General features: G+C 42.0%; 1 protein-coding gene across 1 annotated transcript; it reads left to right on the top strand.

The window, feature by feature from the left end:
• The first annotated feature begins 495 nt into the window (after nucleotides 1-495).
• On the top strand, nucleotides 496-14319 carry lmnb2 (lamin B2). Its single transcript, XM_074636928.1, has 13 exons — nucleotides 496-927; nucleotides 5514-5650; nucleotides 5794-5950; nucleotides 7044-7169; nucleotides 7491-7589; nucleotides 9031-9102; nucleotides 9183-9308; nucleotides 9442-9662; nucleotides 10234-10471; nucleotides 10563-10670; nucleotides 11151-11270; nucleotides 11441-11518; nucleotides 11871-14319. The coding sequence occupies exons 1-13, from the start codon at nucleotides 715-717 to the stop codon at nucleotides 11904-11906; spliced, it is 1731 nt and encodes a 576-aa protein (XP_074493029.1). The 5' UTR covers nucleotides 496-714; the 3' UTR covers nucleotides 11907-14319.
• The last annotated feature ends 4680 nt before the right edge of the window (nucleotides 14320-18999 follow it).

The following is an 18999-nucleotide window of genomic DNA, read 5'->3' as shown; positions in this document are numbered from 1 at the left end:
TTTTCCCTTCCTTACATTTTATTTGTTGTATAATTTATTTTATTTTTTTAATGATTTTTTAATTCATCTTTTCCTTTCCTTACATTTTATTTGTTGTATAATTTATTTATTTATTTCTATTATTTTTTAATTCATCTTTTCCTTTCCTTATAATTTATTTTATTTTTATACTGTAAAATATATTTGCAGATTTTTTGTAATGAAAAATCTGGACGTGTTTTATGTAACTACTGTACTGAACTTCTTAAATAAAGCATGAAAACAATCCGTTTTCAAATAAGGTTTAGTGTGTGTGTGTGTGTGTGTGTGTGTGTGTGTGTGTGTGTGTGTGTGTGTGTGTGTGTGTGTGTGTGTGTGTGTGTGTGTGTGTGTGTGTGTGTGTGTGTGTGTGTGTGTGTGTGTGTGTGTGTGTGTGTGTGTGTGCGTGCGTGCTTGCTTTCTTTCCCATTCTCCCAGCATGCATTGCGAGACAGGAAGTCGTCTCCGCTTTTGGCGCGGTCTTGATAGCGGCGTCGGCCATCTTGGATCACATCATCAGGTTCCACTCAGAGCCGTTGCATGAGCACGCGACTCATTGATTGACCTCCTGCCGTTGATTAGAGAAGACCAACCGTTTAACCGTTCACCGACGACAGCCGTTAAACCCGTGTGTGTGTTTTTATTGCTCGCGGAGCGGACAAGCTAACTGAAGGATTGTTGAAAGAAAGAAGCGTCATGGCGACCGCTACCCCAAGCCGTGAAGCTGGCCGGTCGGCGGCCTCGACTCCTCTCTCCCCGACCCGCATCTCCCGCTTACAGGAGAAACAAGACCTGCAGCACCTCAACGACCGACTGGCCGTCTACATCGACCGGGTCCGCTCGCTGGAGCTGGAGAACGACCGGTTGATGGTCAAAGTGTCCGAGAAAGAGGAGGTGACTACCAGAGAGGTGAGGCAACTCTTCACCGCTCAGTTACCGCTCCATGCAGCCGAGTCTAGTCTGATTAGCTCCATGCAGCCGACCAGCAGACCACCACCTGGCCACTACCGCTAGTCTCACTAGCTCCAGTTGCTCTACCGCAGGGCTCAGCAACCTTCACTATCTAAAGAGACATTTTAGGCAAAAAAACAGACACAAAACATCTGAGCATTGTGATGAAGGTAACAGTTTATAGTCTAAGTGTATATAGTATATAAGTCTAATGCAGTGAGGGCCAAAGAGCAAATGTACCACGGAGTATTAGGGTCACATTGAGGGAAAAAACATAGGAGATTTACAGAACAAAGTCATATTACGAGAAAAAAATCGTAAAATTACGAGATTAAAGTCATATAATGAGAATAAAATCATCATTTTACGAGAATAAAGTTATATAACGAGATAATAAGTCGTAATATGGCCCTAATACTCCATAGTACCATAGACTTGCAACAAGGATAAATAAAAATGTAAACAAAAAAACAGTTATTAATTTCCACTATTTTTGTATAAACCCCAGGGAGCCACTGGAGAGGGGCTAAAGACTAAAGTGCTTAGAGACCGCTGATCCAACGCTGATCTAACGCTAGCTAAACACGTCTACGTGAATCAACGGAGACTGTTACACAGCAGTAACTATCCCTCGTTACTCAGCGTTACTTATAGCTGCCATCTGTCTATAAAAACATGTGAACTAACGTTAGTTTACCGGTGTTGTGTAGAATACTGTTTCCCCCTCGATATGTGTGTGACATACTACCGGCGGAGATTCTCTAGAGATACGTTAATGTGACTGTGTTAACGGTAGTAGTATTAATATAACTGTTAACGGTAGTAATACATCAAACACTGCTGCATTTCCTGATCTGCATTCAAACGTAACGGAACCGGGAAGATTGAGCGGGTGGTTCTGCGCGCCAATCTATGAGTATGAGCTAATGTTAGCTTCTGAGGTTTTATTGACTCGTGTGTGTAAATTCACTTCACTTGACGGCAAAACGTTTCATCTTCATTATCCTGAAGCATTTTCATGTTTCAGCAACGTGAAGTTAACGCTTCAGGCAGACTTTGAATGAATCTGTGTAATGTCCTGCTTTGGATCATCATTACTGGTGCAGATCCAGGTCTCCTCTTGTCTAGTTGTGACCTACTGAGGAGTATTCTGTTAGTCAGTCAGGTCATTAAAGGGCTGTAGTTGTACTTGTATTGGTAATAGGTCAGCCTATGTCTGCTGATGAATCCAGTCTTTTCTCTTTCAGGGTGGTTAACCCACCCAGAGACCACAACCACGGTCTGAGATTAACTTTTTTTCCGCTGCCTGCCACTGTGGCAGGCAAGTATTGTTTTTATCTGCCACTTTTGAAATCTGTTCGCTAAATGAAGAAATCTCATTTTAGATCTGATGTCATTCAATGTTTGATATATTTTACATGAAAAAAACATCATATGTATGGTAAATTACAGTGTTGGAATTACACCGTAGCTTCTGGGGAGCCCTGTTTTTGGGGGGTGGGAGGGTACTGTACACAGTACTGTACTTTTCTATTGTCATTTATAGTGGTTATTTGCATAACACACAATTCAAATGATTATTTAAATATTTGCTTTGATTAAAAAGAATCTTGGCATTAGTAGTTTTAATGGTGTATTATAAGCTGCTTGGAGCTAGTGTTAGGAAGTTAAACAGGTCATAAACTCTAATGTCTATTTTATTTAGCTGTGAAAAACATCTTAAAACAACTTGGTTTATTCAAGTTTCTCACCAAAAACTATATTTTACAAGTTTACATTTGAACACATCACAATCAGGGCGCGAGCTTAAGGACGTCCCGTCGCCCCGGGGCCGAAAAAATATGATCGGGGAGAATGGAAATTAATTTCGGGATGAATTTAGGGCGAGAGTTGAAAGAAAAATACCTGTTACATTAGAATGAACGGTGATGAAAATGACTGCACGTTTTGTGTAGCGCCCTGTTATCATTAAACCTCCTTGACAACATAAACACACACACACACGAAGTTGCCAGGGAAGTTCAATGGTTTCATGCTTCAGCAAGCAGAGTAAAAAGTGAATAATAACCGCAATCTAATCAAAATGAAAGATTTTGCTCATGCTCAAGAAGAGAGCCCTGATCAGAAAAATACTGGACCTCAAATTCAAAAGGATTGCTGATGACAAGGATGCCACATTAATTAATGTGTGATTAATCCATTATTATTTTAATCAGTGTATGTCACAGCAGCCCTTTCCCTGAACTGGAGAATCAGCATTTTAACTTAAGTACTTGACTTCAAACTTAAAATGGTTATGACATGGATTTGATTTCATCGCTGGAGTAATATGCAGTTAAGATTATCCCTGGCAAATGTATTTTTGCATCAGTGTGGGGCAAGGGAAACAATTGAAACGATTTACAGTCTGTAACGTTAGTTAAAGCCACTGTCTCACTCATACACGGTCGTTAAAGTAAACAGTCTTGCTGCCGTCTTGACAAAACGCTTTCTGATGAAGTGTTGGTGCATAACCGTTGTACTGCTGTGTTAAACCATTTCCAGTGTGCAGAGTTTACAGAGCAGCACATTGTTTTGTCTGTGTCCAAACTACTTCCAAGCTGTAGAGGATCGAGGGTGGGGTTTTGTAGCTGCAGCTTGTTCTCTGGCGGAATGCCTGCTTTGACCGTTGATACTTGCAGCATGCCGAGGCACGTTATGCAAATCGACATATTTTTGTGATTGATGACGTCAATTACGTCGACGAATTGGCCCCAGCCCTGGGTGGGACCCACATCTGGAAATTCCTGCCGCTAAAAAGGCTGCGTTCAAGAGCAGCCTGCAGTATCATAAAGCCACTCTCTGGACGGGTCTACATATAAGTCTTCAGGCATTCAGCTGTAAACTGAACCCCCGACATCAGAACACCTGATTAGCAGACTGTACGAACGGTTTTATATGTTTTTAATTGTCTTGTTCAGAGATGAGCGTTATTTTAAGCACGGGCCGCCAAGACCCTAGAGTTGGTGAATTTTTGGTGGCCCAAATGTAAACGTATCAGAAAAGGCACTTTAATGCAACTTTCACAGCCTTCTTTAACTGTGACATTAAAAGAATGAAAATATGTAATTATTTATTTAAATTTAAAGTTTATTTAAAAGTTCTTTGTTCTCTCACACTACAAAAGATACATCTGAAAGTCGCATACTCTGCACCACATACTCAACAAGTGTGCTATCGTTCAACATAATTCTGTGTGAATAAACAGTAGTTTGTATCTTTTCGGACACACTGAGCAGTAATTTACGTCGTCACTTCCTGAGAGCTTCCTTGCTGGTTGGAGACGTGTAACCAGGGTAACCCGTGCCAACCTCACGTGACCAAAACGACAGTTTGTGAGAATCAAAGTCTGAATTAATTAAAAATATATATTACGCCTAGCAAAGTGAAATCGTATACTTACAGTTATGTTGAAGTGTTATTGACGTTACAGAGCTGTCCGTCAACATCCGTTACGCCGCCGTAGTGTACAGCGTTGCATAGTGTAATACTTCACCGGAAATAATATGCAATTTGCGTACTAGTATTGGTATTGGTTTCATACTAGGGTTTCGGACATACTAAAATATCTCGCATACTGTTTTAGCTACTAAATAACATGTTAGTGTGGAATTTAGGATGCAACCACAGTCTGTCTTTTTCACATAAAAACACACAATTCAAATGATTAAGAAATGAATGATTGTATTTTTATTTAAATATTTGCTTTGGTTTGATTGCCATTAGTAGTTTTACTTATGTATTTCAAGCTGCTTAGAGCTCGTGTTAGGAAGTTAAACGTGTCATAATTCACCCTCTAATATCTATTTTTTATTGATATGAAAACTTCTCCTTCAAACAACTGGATTTTTTCAAGTTTCTCTCCGCCACATTTTTACTGAATATAGCTTGATTGCACAATGTAACTCAATGGAACCTCCATTGAGCTGTTAGCTCCATTAATTAGCCAAGCAAGACTGTGCTGCCCGCCGACTGCTAACGGCGACTAGATAGCATGAATGCTGCTCTCCCGATCACATCCCTAAAGATAACCCCATTTCAACTTCATGAATCAGTCGTTCCTCGTCAGGGCGTCAGACAAAAGTTGAGTCGCGCTGCGTCACTAGCGACAAGTTAGGACACTCCAGTAGAAAACAATGCTATCAAAGTGATTTTGACGCTGACGCTTCATTTAGGACACGGACACCGTAATCTCACTAAGACTTGCAGTCTAAATCTCAAGAGAGACCTGATGAAACAGGGGGCCACCTACAGCGGGTATTTGGTGGCCACAGAGTCACTTTTTGTGGCCGCGGGCCATGGTTAATGTCGGACCCTATGTGTTGTAATGTATGTACCCAGGACTGACTGGAAAGCACTATTGATACTGAGTGGATTATCCTTGTGAAATTAAAGTAAATTAAGGATTGAGAATTGTAGAAGATTAGAGTCAGTAAATTGTAATTTTACCTTTTTTTCACCTTGCCAAGCCATGTTGTAATGAATGTGTGTGTCCTTCTCCTCAGGTGACCGGCCTGAAGGGTCTGTATGAGGCAGAGTTAGCTGATGCTCGACGGGTTCTGGATGAGACCGCTAGAGAGAGAGCCAGGCTCCAGATCGACCTGGGCAAGGCTCAGGCTGACCTGGAAGAAGCCACACGCAGGTGATACAGTACACCTAATTATCACAACACATCCCTTTGTTTGAGATCAGATGAATCTGGGGAGCAGATAAGATAAGAAAGGGAAGGGCCAGTGGCCAGTTTGAAGCTGTAACCGTTTTCTCCTTCCTCTGTCCATTTTTCAGTGCCAAGAAGAAGGATGGTGATCTTGCTGCAGCCATGTCCAGGGCCGCTGGTTTGGAAAGCCAGCTGAACAAGAGTGAAGCATCTCTCGCTACAGCTCTAAGCCAGAATAATGCTCTGACTTCTGAGCTGGCTGATGTCAAGGGCCAACTGGCTAAGGTGTGTACTGCACAGAGGAAAGAGACAGGAAAGGCGTTAATAGTCTGAAGAAAAATCAAGTGTGCTTTTAATAAAGGGCAGTGTTTCCCCACAGTATCTAGTGAGACTTTGGGCCTAATTCCAATCCGGCCCCTAAACCCTCCCACTCCGGGGTGGAGTGAACTCCGTTTGTAGTCACACTCACAGCTCAATGAAGCTCCTTTTTGAAGGTGGAGGGTATCAATACAAAACTTCCCTCTCTCCGGCAAGGAAATAAATAAATATCAGAAATACTTTATTGATCCCCATGGGGGAAATTGAGTTACATTTTGCTCCTGTTCTAGAATATAAATATATACAAATAGAGTAATAATAAGAAATATATATAACAGTGCAAATAATAATGCTGGACAAATAGGATCTATGCAAATAATATATATTCAAGTGTAAAATAAGAATATTCTGTTCTGTATAAATAAGTGCATGTGTCTATATATCCTGAATGCAATCTATTTACTTTGTTGTTGACGTCTGGCGTCGCAAGTCATCGGTAAGGGCAGCTGGTTAAGTCGGCATCGATGCAGGCTCGCTGTTGGGGGGATTTTATAACCCCCTTACTCTCCCCGCTAACTGGTTTGGAATGACACTTAATATGGGAAGCACAAAACGGAGTGGAAGTGGATAGTGTGGCGCACCGTGGAGGAAATTCGCCTGGCAAAGGCCAGTCAGCCAATGGGTTAAGAAGTGTTAAAATATTTTCTGTTCCTTATGAAACTGGTGGGACAAACTAGGTAATTAATGGCAAACCCTGATGTTGAGGTTAACTGAGGTTATCTTTATCACCCGGCTGGCCCTAAGTGGGGTTCACCAGTGGTGACGGTGTCAAAGCATTCTCCATTAAACTGAGGTTGTGTAGAAAGGTTGAGAAAGTGTGGCAGTGAAGGCTCAGAGCTCCATAAGAGACTCTTGTAACCATTTTGATGTGACGTGGATGTGAGGACTGAAAGCAGAGGGCATCGCCGCATGATGACATCATCCACTGGGACGGAAATAAAGTGAATGTAGTGGAGTCAGGTAAACGTGTTGAGCTTCCTTGTGCTAATATTTGTTATAGGCAGAGGACAGCCATGCCGTTGCTAAGCGCCAGCTGGAGGCAGAGACGCTGATGCGTGTCGACTTGGAGAACCGCTGTCAATCACTGAGTGAAGATCTGGAGTTCAGGAAGAGCATGTTTGAAGAGGTAAGAGTGTGTGTGTGTGTGTGTGTGTGACAAATTCTCATCTCAAATTAATCTGACTAAAGTAACAATCCACGCAAAATTAGAAAGAACTGCTGTTTATTAACTATTGATTCAATATACTTAAATGTTTTCTGTTGCTTTGGGTAACGGTTGTGTTTTCTGCTGTAGTATCTCCCACGATAGATTTGCATTGTGTTTAGAGGAGAATACCATTCCTAATAAAGTCACATCTGCATCCAAAGCAGGGATATGGTTTTGGTAGATGGATGAAATTTCTGTGACATCTCACGGTTGCACTCCCATCTCGTTCCTTGTGTTCAGGAGGTGCGTGAGTCTCGGCGTCGACAGGAGCAGAGGATAGTGGAAGTGGACTCTGGAGTCAGACAGGACTACGACTTCAAACTAGGACAAGCTTTACAGGTATGTTGAGGGACATACTATCTGTGGAAGGGGCTGGGCAATAGAAACAATATATAGAAATAAACAGTGAAAACGAATGCAAATATGGGGTTGATATGAATTTATGAAATCCCAGTACACTGTTGATCACTTGACAACAGCAAGAGCCAATCACATCGCAGATGTGCAGAGTGAAAATCAGTGTTTTTGAATTTTAAATGTGTCTGTGGGCAATGTTTTTCTGTAAATTACAATGACAGCACTACAGTACTGCACCTTTGACCATCTTATTGCACTTGCATGTTACCTCAAAGTATGATCCATGTTTGGCTGGGCCCACAGTGAATGTGACTATTTATGTGAAAGGGGCTCTGAGGCCTTAAAGTTAGGGTCGGTAATCTTGAGAAACTACAGTACTGCAGTACTTAAACCCGGCCCAGTGTTGCCAACTCTTCTTCAATGAAATTAGCTAGCAGCACTAGCTCCTAGAGAGAAAGACACCAAGTCATCAACAGTGACAGTCCGTCCCTTCAGGCCTCCCTCCAAAGCCACTCCCCCAACATTATCATTAGGTAGTAAGACAGGTAGGTAGACAGTCCGTCCCTTCAGGCCTCCCTCCAAAGCCACTCCCCCAAAATTATCATCATCAACATAAACAACCAACATGGCTATTGTTAGTACTCACAGCGGTCAAGCTAGCAGCTGGTGGAAAACTCTGGTGATGAGCAATGAGTGCACGGGAAGAGTGCAGACAGGCAGGCAGGTAGGTAGTCTGTCCAATCATTACCTTCAGGCTGAATGAAATGATTGGACTGGTTTACAGTCCTGCGACAGCCACAGATACCAGATTTTCTTCTTTTTGATCGGAGCATTTGATTGATTGATAGCCGTCATGATGTAAAGAGAATTTCAACAAGTATAACAACAATGTTTTTGAAGAACCCTACTAACCCTACCTTTTAAATGTCCACCAGTCTAAAGATCATTAAACTGAGATTTGAGTTTATCAGGTCTCAATTTTAATAAATCAGATTCTGCATCCGTTTTGCCAGAATTAGCTGATGACCTCAATAAACCCAACCAACCTAAATGCTTAGCACCACACTAGGACAGGACAGTCCCCTTGTACTTACCCAAAGACAGAAATCAAGTAAAAAGCTCAATAATCAGTGTTAAGTAGAAAAGCTATGACTACATGGTTCTGTTGTTGTATTAACTGAATAAGTGCTGTGGGAATGTGCAATTTGCTGAATTTACCATGTGACCGTTAAAAGCAGCATAGGGTAGCAAATATGATTATGCAGAAGTCTAGTTATCTCTCAGAACACTTGAATTACAATATGAGGAAATGTTATTATGGGATGTTTGCCAGTGATGCCAACAATTTTGTGCCTGCCCCCGCTTTAAGGGAGAGCTTTTCTTTGAGAATCGGTATTAATCGTGTCTGTGTGATTCTCACCAGGACCTACGGAAGACACATGATGAGCAGGTATCTCTTTATAAGGGAGAACTGGAGCAAACCTTCCAGGCCAAGGTGAGAGACAAATCATTTTTCTTCCTTTTATCTTTCGAAGCTCCGACTCTCACACAAAGTCTGTCTTGTTCTCACTCTAGTTGGATAATGCCAAGGTGTCCTCGGAGATTAATGACAAGGCGATGGGCACGGCCAGGGAGGAGGTGCAGGAATCCCGTATGAGAATAGAGAGCCTTGGATATCAGCTCAGTGCCCTGCAGAAACAGGTATGGCTTTATGACCACCTGTGTACACACATCTCACCTTTTCGTTTCAGCTCCTTGTGCCATTCAGCTTCAGGAATTGTATTGCTAATTAGCTGGTTACGCTGGTCGGATATGTGTGTTTGTATTTTTGCAGGCGTCTGCCTCAGAGGATCGCATCAGAGAGCTGGAGGAAATTCTGTCTGCAGAGCGGGACAAGCATCGCCGTACCATCGAAGGAAAAGAACAAGAGATGAGTGAACTGAGAGAGAGGATGAACACTCAGCTCAGTGAATACCAGGAGCTGCTGGACGTCAAGCTTGCTCTAGATATGGAGATCAATGCATACAGGAAACTGCTGGAGGGAGAGGAGCACAGGTACAACACACACTCGCAGGCCTAGGATACACACTACACACACAATACTATGTGCAATATGTACTATGTGTGAGCTCCAGACAGGAAGTTTGTTTGAGCCAGAGTTTCCCCCAGGTTGTCAGCCAGTCAATACAACTCTCTGACTTATGGAACATTATGGGACATATTGTGCAATATCATCCACATTCAATAACATAAACCAACTAGTGGAATTCTTGGCCTCTGGCGTTCTGTTTCTGGAGAACTACTTCCTTGGGTCGTCAGCAATACACCTGCCATGACTGATAGTCGCGTCACACACCCAAGTCACAGCTACTCATGGTCAGAAAACACGGTGAAATACACTCCAGGGGCATGTTTTTAGGGTAGCCAGTGTAATTGTGTCTTGTTTTTACGGTAGAAGGTGCAGAGGAAATGCGTAAACCAGGTTGGAACCAACAAGAACAGATCATTTGTTTTTTGTTAGTATTGTCATTTTAATAGTGGCGTGGCCTCTGGCAGCTCAGACCCTTGCTGTGTCATGGAGCGATGCACAGGTTTAACTCGCTGATGACCGCTGTGCTTCTTTCAGACTGAAGCTGTCCCCCAGCCCATCTGCTCGAGTCACTGTTTCCAGGCTGACTGGATCTTCCTCCTCTCGCACCACCAAAAGGAAGAGGGCGGAGGTGGAGGGTATGGAAATGCCAGAGGTGGAAAGAGGAGAGGGGCAGCTGCTGGTGTCGGAAGAAGCCACAGCTAGCGGAGCAGTCACCATATCACCCACCGACATGGATGGAAACGCAGTCACACTCACCAATGATACTGAGGAGGTGTGTAGGACTGGACATGGTGATGGACGAGGTTTGCTGTTGAACGGTCAGAGATCCTGTTCTTGTATGTTAAAGCTCTTGTGTTTTGTAGGACCAGCCGATGGGCAACTGGAGGTTGAAAAGACAGGTCGACGATGGGGACGAGGTCATCTACAAGTTCTCCCCAAAGTTTGTCCTTAAGGCTGGACAGACTGTCACGGTGAGAAATATCAAGTAGAAGAGAAAGTGCGAGTGCTGTCTCTAGTTTCAAATGTTTCAGGAAAGTTATCACTTTATTCATTTTGCAGTGTTCATATATAATGTCACACTTAATCCAAGTGATGTGTAGTAGTGTTATCAAGATTTCTACTGCCGCCGCTGTTCAACGGGGTTGAGTGATGTCTTTCCAATCACAGCGTCACTCAAGATAATCCACAGCGCTCCATGTGAACACTTGTAGTTGGACCAAAGAAATAGAGCTGGGTGCAGTAGTCTAAATGGTACCGTTCATACCACTGTCTCAGTTTCGTTGAGTCAGGGAGGTGAACACAGATCAAACTCTCCGTGGTATAAAAGCAGCTGAGAAGTTTTGCATATTGACGATACGTTTCAAAGTGAAAGATTTCTTTTTTTATTTCTCCGAGTGCCATCTCAAGTCTTTGAAAGTAATGATGTATTTACCTGCACTGTGTGTATACAGGTGTGGTCTGCTGATGCTGGCGTGACCCACAGTCCACCAACTGACCTTCTGTGGAAGAGTCAGACTTCCTGGGGCACAGGAAATGACATCGTTACTACTTTGATCAACGGTGATGGCGAGGTAACGATGATCGATACATTTCCATGTCTTTGATTTGGTGCTCAGAGTCAGACCACCAACACATGCTACATGTGACATGTTGTTCCTGTGTTATCCTCGGTGAGGGCACCTGAGCTTGGCACGGTGGTGTTTCTGTTTTGACTCATGTGGGCTGACTGACTGTCCTGCAGGAGGTGGCCACGAGGAGCGTAACCAAGACTGAGATGGAGATAGAGAATGGAGAGGACGAGGAGGAAGAGGCACAATCGGTGAGTATACTTGTTTTTCTTGCCAGATTTAGTTTAATGAGGCCAGAGTAAATAACAGAAACACAGAGGGATAGAGAGAGAGCAGCGATGGTGGAGGGGGCTGTAGACTGACTGAAGAGAGGAAGCGGCGATGGTGAGAACAAAGCAGCGAATCAGAGAAAGAGGAGGCAAACACGCCATGACCATGACTTTTTAACTTGCCTGAACATGTCATAATGACAAATGCCGATTCAGCCGGTTGCATAAGATCAAACTGGTTTAAGCTGGTACAACGGACCAGACCTGACCGACTTTAATGTATGCCTCATACAATGTCTTTATGATAATCTGAATCTTTTTGTTTGTCCTACAGGGCAAGGTGTCCTCCAGAGAGTGTGCTATCATGTGAGGTCTTCCCCTTCTGTCGGCTGTCAATTCCCCATTATATATCTATTTTTTTTCTCTAGAGCCACTCGGATATGATCCTATCCACTGCCTCATCATTATGCGTTTTTTATTCAAGACAATATAAGAATTTTTGGACTAATGGACTCTTTTTACCGTTCTCCATATTTGTGGAGCTGCTTTTAATGAGTCAAGTTTCTTAAATATTACTAGCAGTGCCACCGTCTGGATCACACTGATGATGATGGATCCAAATCTAGAGACTGTGGTGTAGCAGCCGACTATTCCCATCCCGACTACTACTAGTACTCTACATGTCTGCGGTCCATTCGTCCTTCATGCACAGTAGAACACGATGTGCAACCATTGCACAGAAATCCACTGAAAGAACCTGGTGTTTTGAGTTCTACAGATAAAGCTCCTACATGGATGGATTGCTAACTTAAGTGTTGAACAAATGATGGGCAGCTCTTAATTGGATTTCGGAGAACAGTGTTTCCCATCTATAACATTTATCTGTGTGGTTATCAGATAGATATCCTCTGGATTTTTTTTTTATATACGTCTTCCGTTGAAAGGTCAAGTCAATTCTCTTTATATAGCCCAATTATGACACATTTTCCTCCCGAGCTTTACAGTGTGTACAGTACAACGACACCCTCTGTCCTTAGAGCCTCCCTTCAGATCAGGAAAAACTGCAGAGATATGCAGTTGATATGATGCATCGTTGTGCGATCGTGTCTGGTTTCCTTAATCTAAAATGTGCTTGCAAATCAGTCAAGTGTTGGGACTTCAGAGATTAGACCAGAATGCTGATCTCAGTCCTGAAGCAGGCCGGTGACTCCTCCAGGCAGCCCAGCATATACCTATGAGCTTCACAGTGATGACATGAGCACACTACTAGTGTAAGCTGCTCGAAGGTCGGTGGTTAATATACCTGTAGGAGACGTCACCTGCTTCAGGACCGTTGGCTTATAATGAGAAATCCTTTGAGTTCAGTGATGGTCCAGCTCTGACTTGAGTCCTCTGTTGATCTTAGAGCTGCAGACCAGACCTGACTCAGCAGGCTTCTCCTCATCTGGCCACGTGTTTTGTAATTCGGGTGGGAAGAAGGGGGGCTCGTGACTGTCCGACCATTGTACACACAAGATACGGAGTGAAAGCAACCCTGGTGCGATACCTGCGTCCTGCCGTGCTAGAGGACATTGTACGAGTGTTGCTCTCACACCTTGTGGACCGTCTTGGGAATACTCCATTTTTCTCGTGTGTCTGTATGCTGTGCTTTACATCGCTAGTTATTTTTCTATAGAGTGCTTGTCTATGTAATCAACCTGTTTACACGCTATATCTCATGTATTAATTAGTGTTTGGGATCTCTGGGAGGATTATGGTTGGGTGTTTATCACCTTAAATGGGTTTCAGGATCCCGATGAATCGATACTGAACACTACTCCTGCAGTGTTCTGCTGACAGTTTAAAGGCATCACCGAGTTTCTTATTGGCAGAAGCAACTACTTCTTGTCTCATAATTAACAAGTGACCAACTTTGAAGTCTGGCAGTGTTGGACTAACTGCCTATTAAGTTAATACTGATCTGATTTTGATTGTTTGTAAGGCTCTGAAATCCGATGGTAATGCAGTCCCTCCAGGATTCTTTTGATTTACCCACAAGAATTAATGCTTAGAAAACTTGTCAAATGAAAAAGATGGTAAGCTAATGCAAATTTTACCAATCACTAATAATCGAGCTTCAGTCTCGACAAGAACAACTTCCTCAGAACTACATGGTGGAGTTATTGTTGCATATTTGTATGCATGATCATCAGTTTGCAGCTGAGTTGCAATTTTTAAGTTTTGGAAAATAACACAAAATGTCAAAATGGAGCCAAAGGTTAATTTAGAAAAGCTGTGCTCCTGGAGGGACTGCGAGGTGACACGGGTCTGACCAGCTGTGCTACATTATATTATGTGACTGTGATTTTCTGTTGAACACCATTTAAGGGGAGACACTCCAGGTGAACAAGGTAAAACATTTAACTAATAGATACCGTCAGGAAACTTCCCCAGTTGATTACTGACATAATTGTTTTGTATTACAAGTTTTCTGAAATGTTGTGATTAATTATGCAAATGAGGCGTTATGTAATGCTAACTGAAATCTACAGACGCAAATAAATGTTTTCTTTCCACTGGTCTGAGAGAAGACGTGTTATGGAAGCCAAGTAGCCCCCAAAAAGTTCAAAATTGATCAGTGCACGAAAACTGATGTTTTTGCCTGTTGTGTCTCCGCTTAACCTGGTATTGTTACTGTGGGCGGGGGGGGCATGCCAAATGTGAGTTTCATTCATTCATTCATTCATTCATGATTAACTGTTGTTGAACTACTTTTTGTACACACAATAAATGTTTTACATATACACATTTGATATCTCTAGTGGTTATTAATACACACCCGTCTGTTGAGCTGCTCGTCGGGGTAAGCAACACTGAGTGTTTGTACACTTCTCAGGTAGAAATCATTCAACTTGTGTTTTTATTTACTGTTAAAATTTTCCTGAAAGACCAGGAATCAGAGATGAGGCAGTAAAGCACCGTGCTCTCTGTAGTAACGGTCTGTCAGGGGAACTAAATAGAAGTTCTATTGTCATCTATTTATTATTATTATGGAAAGCATGCTGACCAGTGCTATTAGAGCATGAAATAGTGTCTGACTGGTCTCATCTTGACTGTCATTAAAGAGATAGATACTACCATTCAAACCCTGCATAGTATAACTCTCTATCCAAGATGAGATCACACTTTATTTCAAGGGCAACTGCTGTGCAGCAATCACAATACAAACTGGGAAGAGTGCAAATACAAACAGAAAATGTTTATGTTGTGAAAATGTTTCATATAGTTACAATAAACTGGGGAAAAAAAGTTCGGAAACTTGTGTTTGGTGGATTATTTCTCTGTTACAATGCTAATTGTCATTGTATTTTACATCGTTGGAAAGCCTGTTTATTTACCTTTGCAATGATGTCCAACTTGTAAGGATCATGCATTTGTGGGATGAGCAGCACAGCTGATTATGTGGGTAGCGCCAAAGAAAAATTTGCCAAAATGCTCCGCCAATGGTAAACAAGTTGGACATCATTGTGAAGGTAAATAAACAGGCTTTCCAACGAGGTAAAATACAATGCCAATTAGCATTGTAACAACAGAGAAATAATCCACCAAACCAAGTTTCCGAACTTTTTTCCCCAGTATATATATATATATTTCAATCAGGAGAGACTCGTATGAATTGAATGGTGATTTGTTACAAAGTGCACGAATTATGAATAGTAACATTCTTTGGCGATTTAAACCCACAATGGTCACTGAAATAACTTGAAACTGACAAAAGTAATAATAAATAAAAATTTACTGAAAATTAACTAATGAAAATCAGATATTGTTTTTGAATTGTGGTTCAACAGAATCATTTTAAAAAACAAACTAATGAAACTGGCCTGGACAAAAATGATGGTACCCCTAGAAAAGATGTAAAATAATGTGACCATAGGGACATGTTAAACTAAGGTGTGTCCTGTAAATAGCATCACAGGTATCTTCAAACTTGTAATCAGTCAGTCTGCCTATTTAAAGGGTGAAAAGTAGTCACTGTGCTGTTTGGTATCATGGTGTGTACCACACTGAACATGGACCACAGAAAGCTAAGGAGAGAGTTGTCTCAGGAGATCAGAAAGAACATTATAGACCTTCATGTTAAAGGTAAAGGCTATAAGACCATCTCCAAGCAGCTTGATGTTCCTGTGACTACAGCTGCACATATTATTCAGAAGTTTAAGGTCCATGGGACTGTAGCCAACCTCCCTGGACGTGGCCGCAAGAGGAAAATAGATGACATATTGAAGAGACGGATAATACGAATGGTAACCAAAGAGCCTAGAACAACTTCCAAAGAGATTAGAGGTGAACTCCAAGGTCAAGGTACATCAGTGTCAGATCGCACCATCCGTCACTGTTTGAGCCAAAGTGGACTTAATGGAAGACGACCCAGGAGGACACCAAATCATAAAAAAGCGAGACTGGAATTTTCCAAAATGCATATTGACAAGCCACAAAGCTTCTGGGAGAATGTCCTTTGGACAGATGAGACAAAACTGGAGCTTTTTGGCAAGTCACATCAGCTCTATGTTCACAGACGAAGAGATGAAGCATCCAAAGAAAAGAACACTGTACCTAATGTGAAACATGGAGGAGGCTCGGTTATGTTATGGGGCTGCTTTGTTGCATCTGGCACAGGGATGAGCAGCACAGCTGATTATGTGGGTAGCGCCCAAGAAAAATTTGCCAAAATGCTCCGCCAATGGTAAACAAGTTGGACATCATTGTGAAGGTAAATAAACAGGCTTTCCAACGAGGTAAAATACAATGCCAATTAGCATTGTAACAACAGAGAAATAATCCACCAAACCAAGTTTCCGAACTTTTTTTCCCAGTATATATATATATATTTCAATCAGGAGAGACTCGTATGAATTGAATGGTGATTTATTACAAAGTGCACGAATTATGAATAGTAACATTCTTTGGCGATTAAGACCCAATGTGAAATAATAAGGGGGAAGTGAGGCTGTAGTAGGATTTAGGATTATTCGCCCGGGTCTAGACACTGGTGATGGTGGTAGTGAAGATTGATGCAGATCTGATGAATGAAGTGGAGCAGGAGTACTCTGATGTGATGAATCTGGAGGTGATGGGGTGGCGGAGGGTCGCATCCGTTTGTGCTGAATACTGACACTGAAAACAGCATAGAGGAGAACGGTTTTTAAACTTTTGACAGCAGCAATGTGATTTGTTTAGGGAGATACGGCAAGATCTGATTGGTCACTGAAAAGAGAGACGCCCATAATCAGCTGACATATTAATAGCCCATGAGAGAGACCCAGAATGAATGAGAATGAATGAGATTGCACCCCTAGTCTTCCTGACTGAATTTACGCATAAGCTTCATATATATACAGACGTGGACAAAATTGTTGGTACCCTTCCGTTAAAGAAAGGGTACAATGCAATCAAGTGATTTCTGTAACTCTCAATGAGACTTCTGCACCTGTCGACAGGTATTTTGGCCCACTCCTCTTGAGCAAACTGCTCCAGCTGTCTCAGGTTTGAAGGGTGCCTTCTCCAGACTGCATGTTTCAGCTCCTTCCACAGATGTTCAATAGGATTTAGATCAGGGCTCATAGAAGGCCACTTCAGAATAGTCCAATGTTTTGTTCTTAGCCATTCTTGGGTGTTTTTAGCTGTGTTTTGGGTCATTATCCTGTTTGAGGACCCATGACCTGCAACTGAGACCAAGCTTTCTGACACTGGGCAGCACATTTCACTCCAGAATGCCTTGATAGTCTTGAGATTTCATTGCACCCTGCACAGATTCAAGACACCCTGTGCCAGATGCAACAAAGCAGCCCCATAACATAACCGAGCCTCCTCCATGTTTCACATTAGGTACAGTGTTCTTTTCTTTGGATGCTTCATCTCTTCGTCTGTGAACATAGAGCTGATGTGACTTGCCAAAAAGCTCCAGTTTTGTCTCATCTGTCCAAAGGACATTCTCCCAGAAGCTTTGTGGCTTGTCAATATGCATTTTGGAAAATTCCAGTCTCGCTTTTTTATGATTTGGTGTCCTCCTGGGTCGTCTTCCATTAAGTCCACTTTGGCTCAAACAGTGACGGATGGTGCGATCTGACACTGATGTACCTTGACCTTGGAGTTCACCTCTAATCTCTTTGGAAGTTGTTCTAGGCTCTTTGGTTACCATTCGTATTATCCGTCTCTTCAATATGTCATCTATTTTCCTCTTGCGGCCACGTCCAGGGAGGTTGGCTACAGTCCCATGGACCTTAAACTTCTGAATAATATGTGCAGCTGTAGTCACAGGAACATCAAGCTGCTTGGAGATGGTCTTATAGCCTTTACCTTTAACATGAAGGTCTATAATGTTCTTTCTGATCTCCTGAGACAACTCTCTCCTTAGCTTTCTGTGGTCCATGTTCAGTGTGGTACACACCATGATACCAAACAGCACAGTGACTACTTTTCACCCTTTAAATAGGCAGACTGACTGATTACAAGTTTGAAGATACCTGTGATGCTATTTACAGGACACACCTTAGTTTAACATGTCCCTATGGTCACATTATTTTACATCTTTTCTAGGGGTACCATCATTTTTGTCCAGGCCAGTTTCATTAGTTTGTTTTTTAAAATGATTCTGTTGAACCACAATTCAAAAACAATATCTGATTTTCATTAGTTAATTTTCAGTAAATTTTTATTTATTATTACTTTTGTCAGTTTCAAGTTATTTCAGTGACCATTGTGGGTTTAAATCGCCAAAGAATGTTACTATTCATAATTCGTGCACTTTGTAACAAATCACCATTCAATTCATACGAGTCTCTCCTGATTGAAATATATATATATATACTGGGGAAAAAAGTTCGGAAACTTGGTTTGGTGGATTATTTCTCTGTTGTTACAATGCTAATTGGCATTGTATTTTACCTCGTTGGAAAGCCTGTTTATTTACCTTCACAATGATGTCCAACTTGTTTACCATTGGCGGAGCATTTTGGCAAATTTTTCTTTGGCGCTACCCACATAATCAGCTGTGCTGCTCATCCCACAAATGCATGATCCTTTCAAGTTGGACATCATTGCAAAGGTAAATAAACAGGCTTTCCAACGATGTAAAATACAATGACAATTAGCATTGTAACAGAGAAATAATCCACCAAACATAAGTTTCCGAACTTTTTTTCCCCAGTTTATTGTATAAAAACGCATTTGTTTTTTCACAATATCAAGGTTCTATATTTTTTCATATGATTTTTCATTTTGTAACGTCTCATTTATATTAATATTGAACACTTTGTATAACTTCTTCTGCCCACATCACAGTCATGAGTAGCGGACCGGTACTGGTCCTGGTCCTGGTCCGGTCCAGTAGAGGGCAGCAATGCTGAAAACACCACAGAAGAAGAAAAGCTGCGGGCCAGCTGCTCTTCCGGTTTCAGGACGAGGCCTATAGAAAGGAGGCT

Source organism: Sebastes fasciatus, chromosome 5, assembly GCF_043250625.1.
Source record: "Sebastes fasciatus isolate fSebFas1 chromosome 5, fSebFas1.pri, whole genome shotgun sequence".
NCBI classification, from domain to species: Eukaryota; Metazoa; Chordata; class Actinopteri; order Perciformes; family Sebastidae; genus Sebastes; species Sebastes fasciatus.
This window is presented reverse-complemented; position numbering and strand designations above follow the sequence as displayed.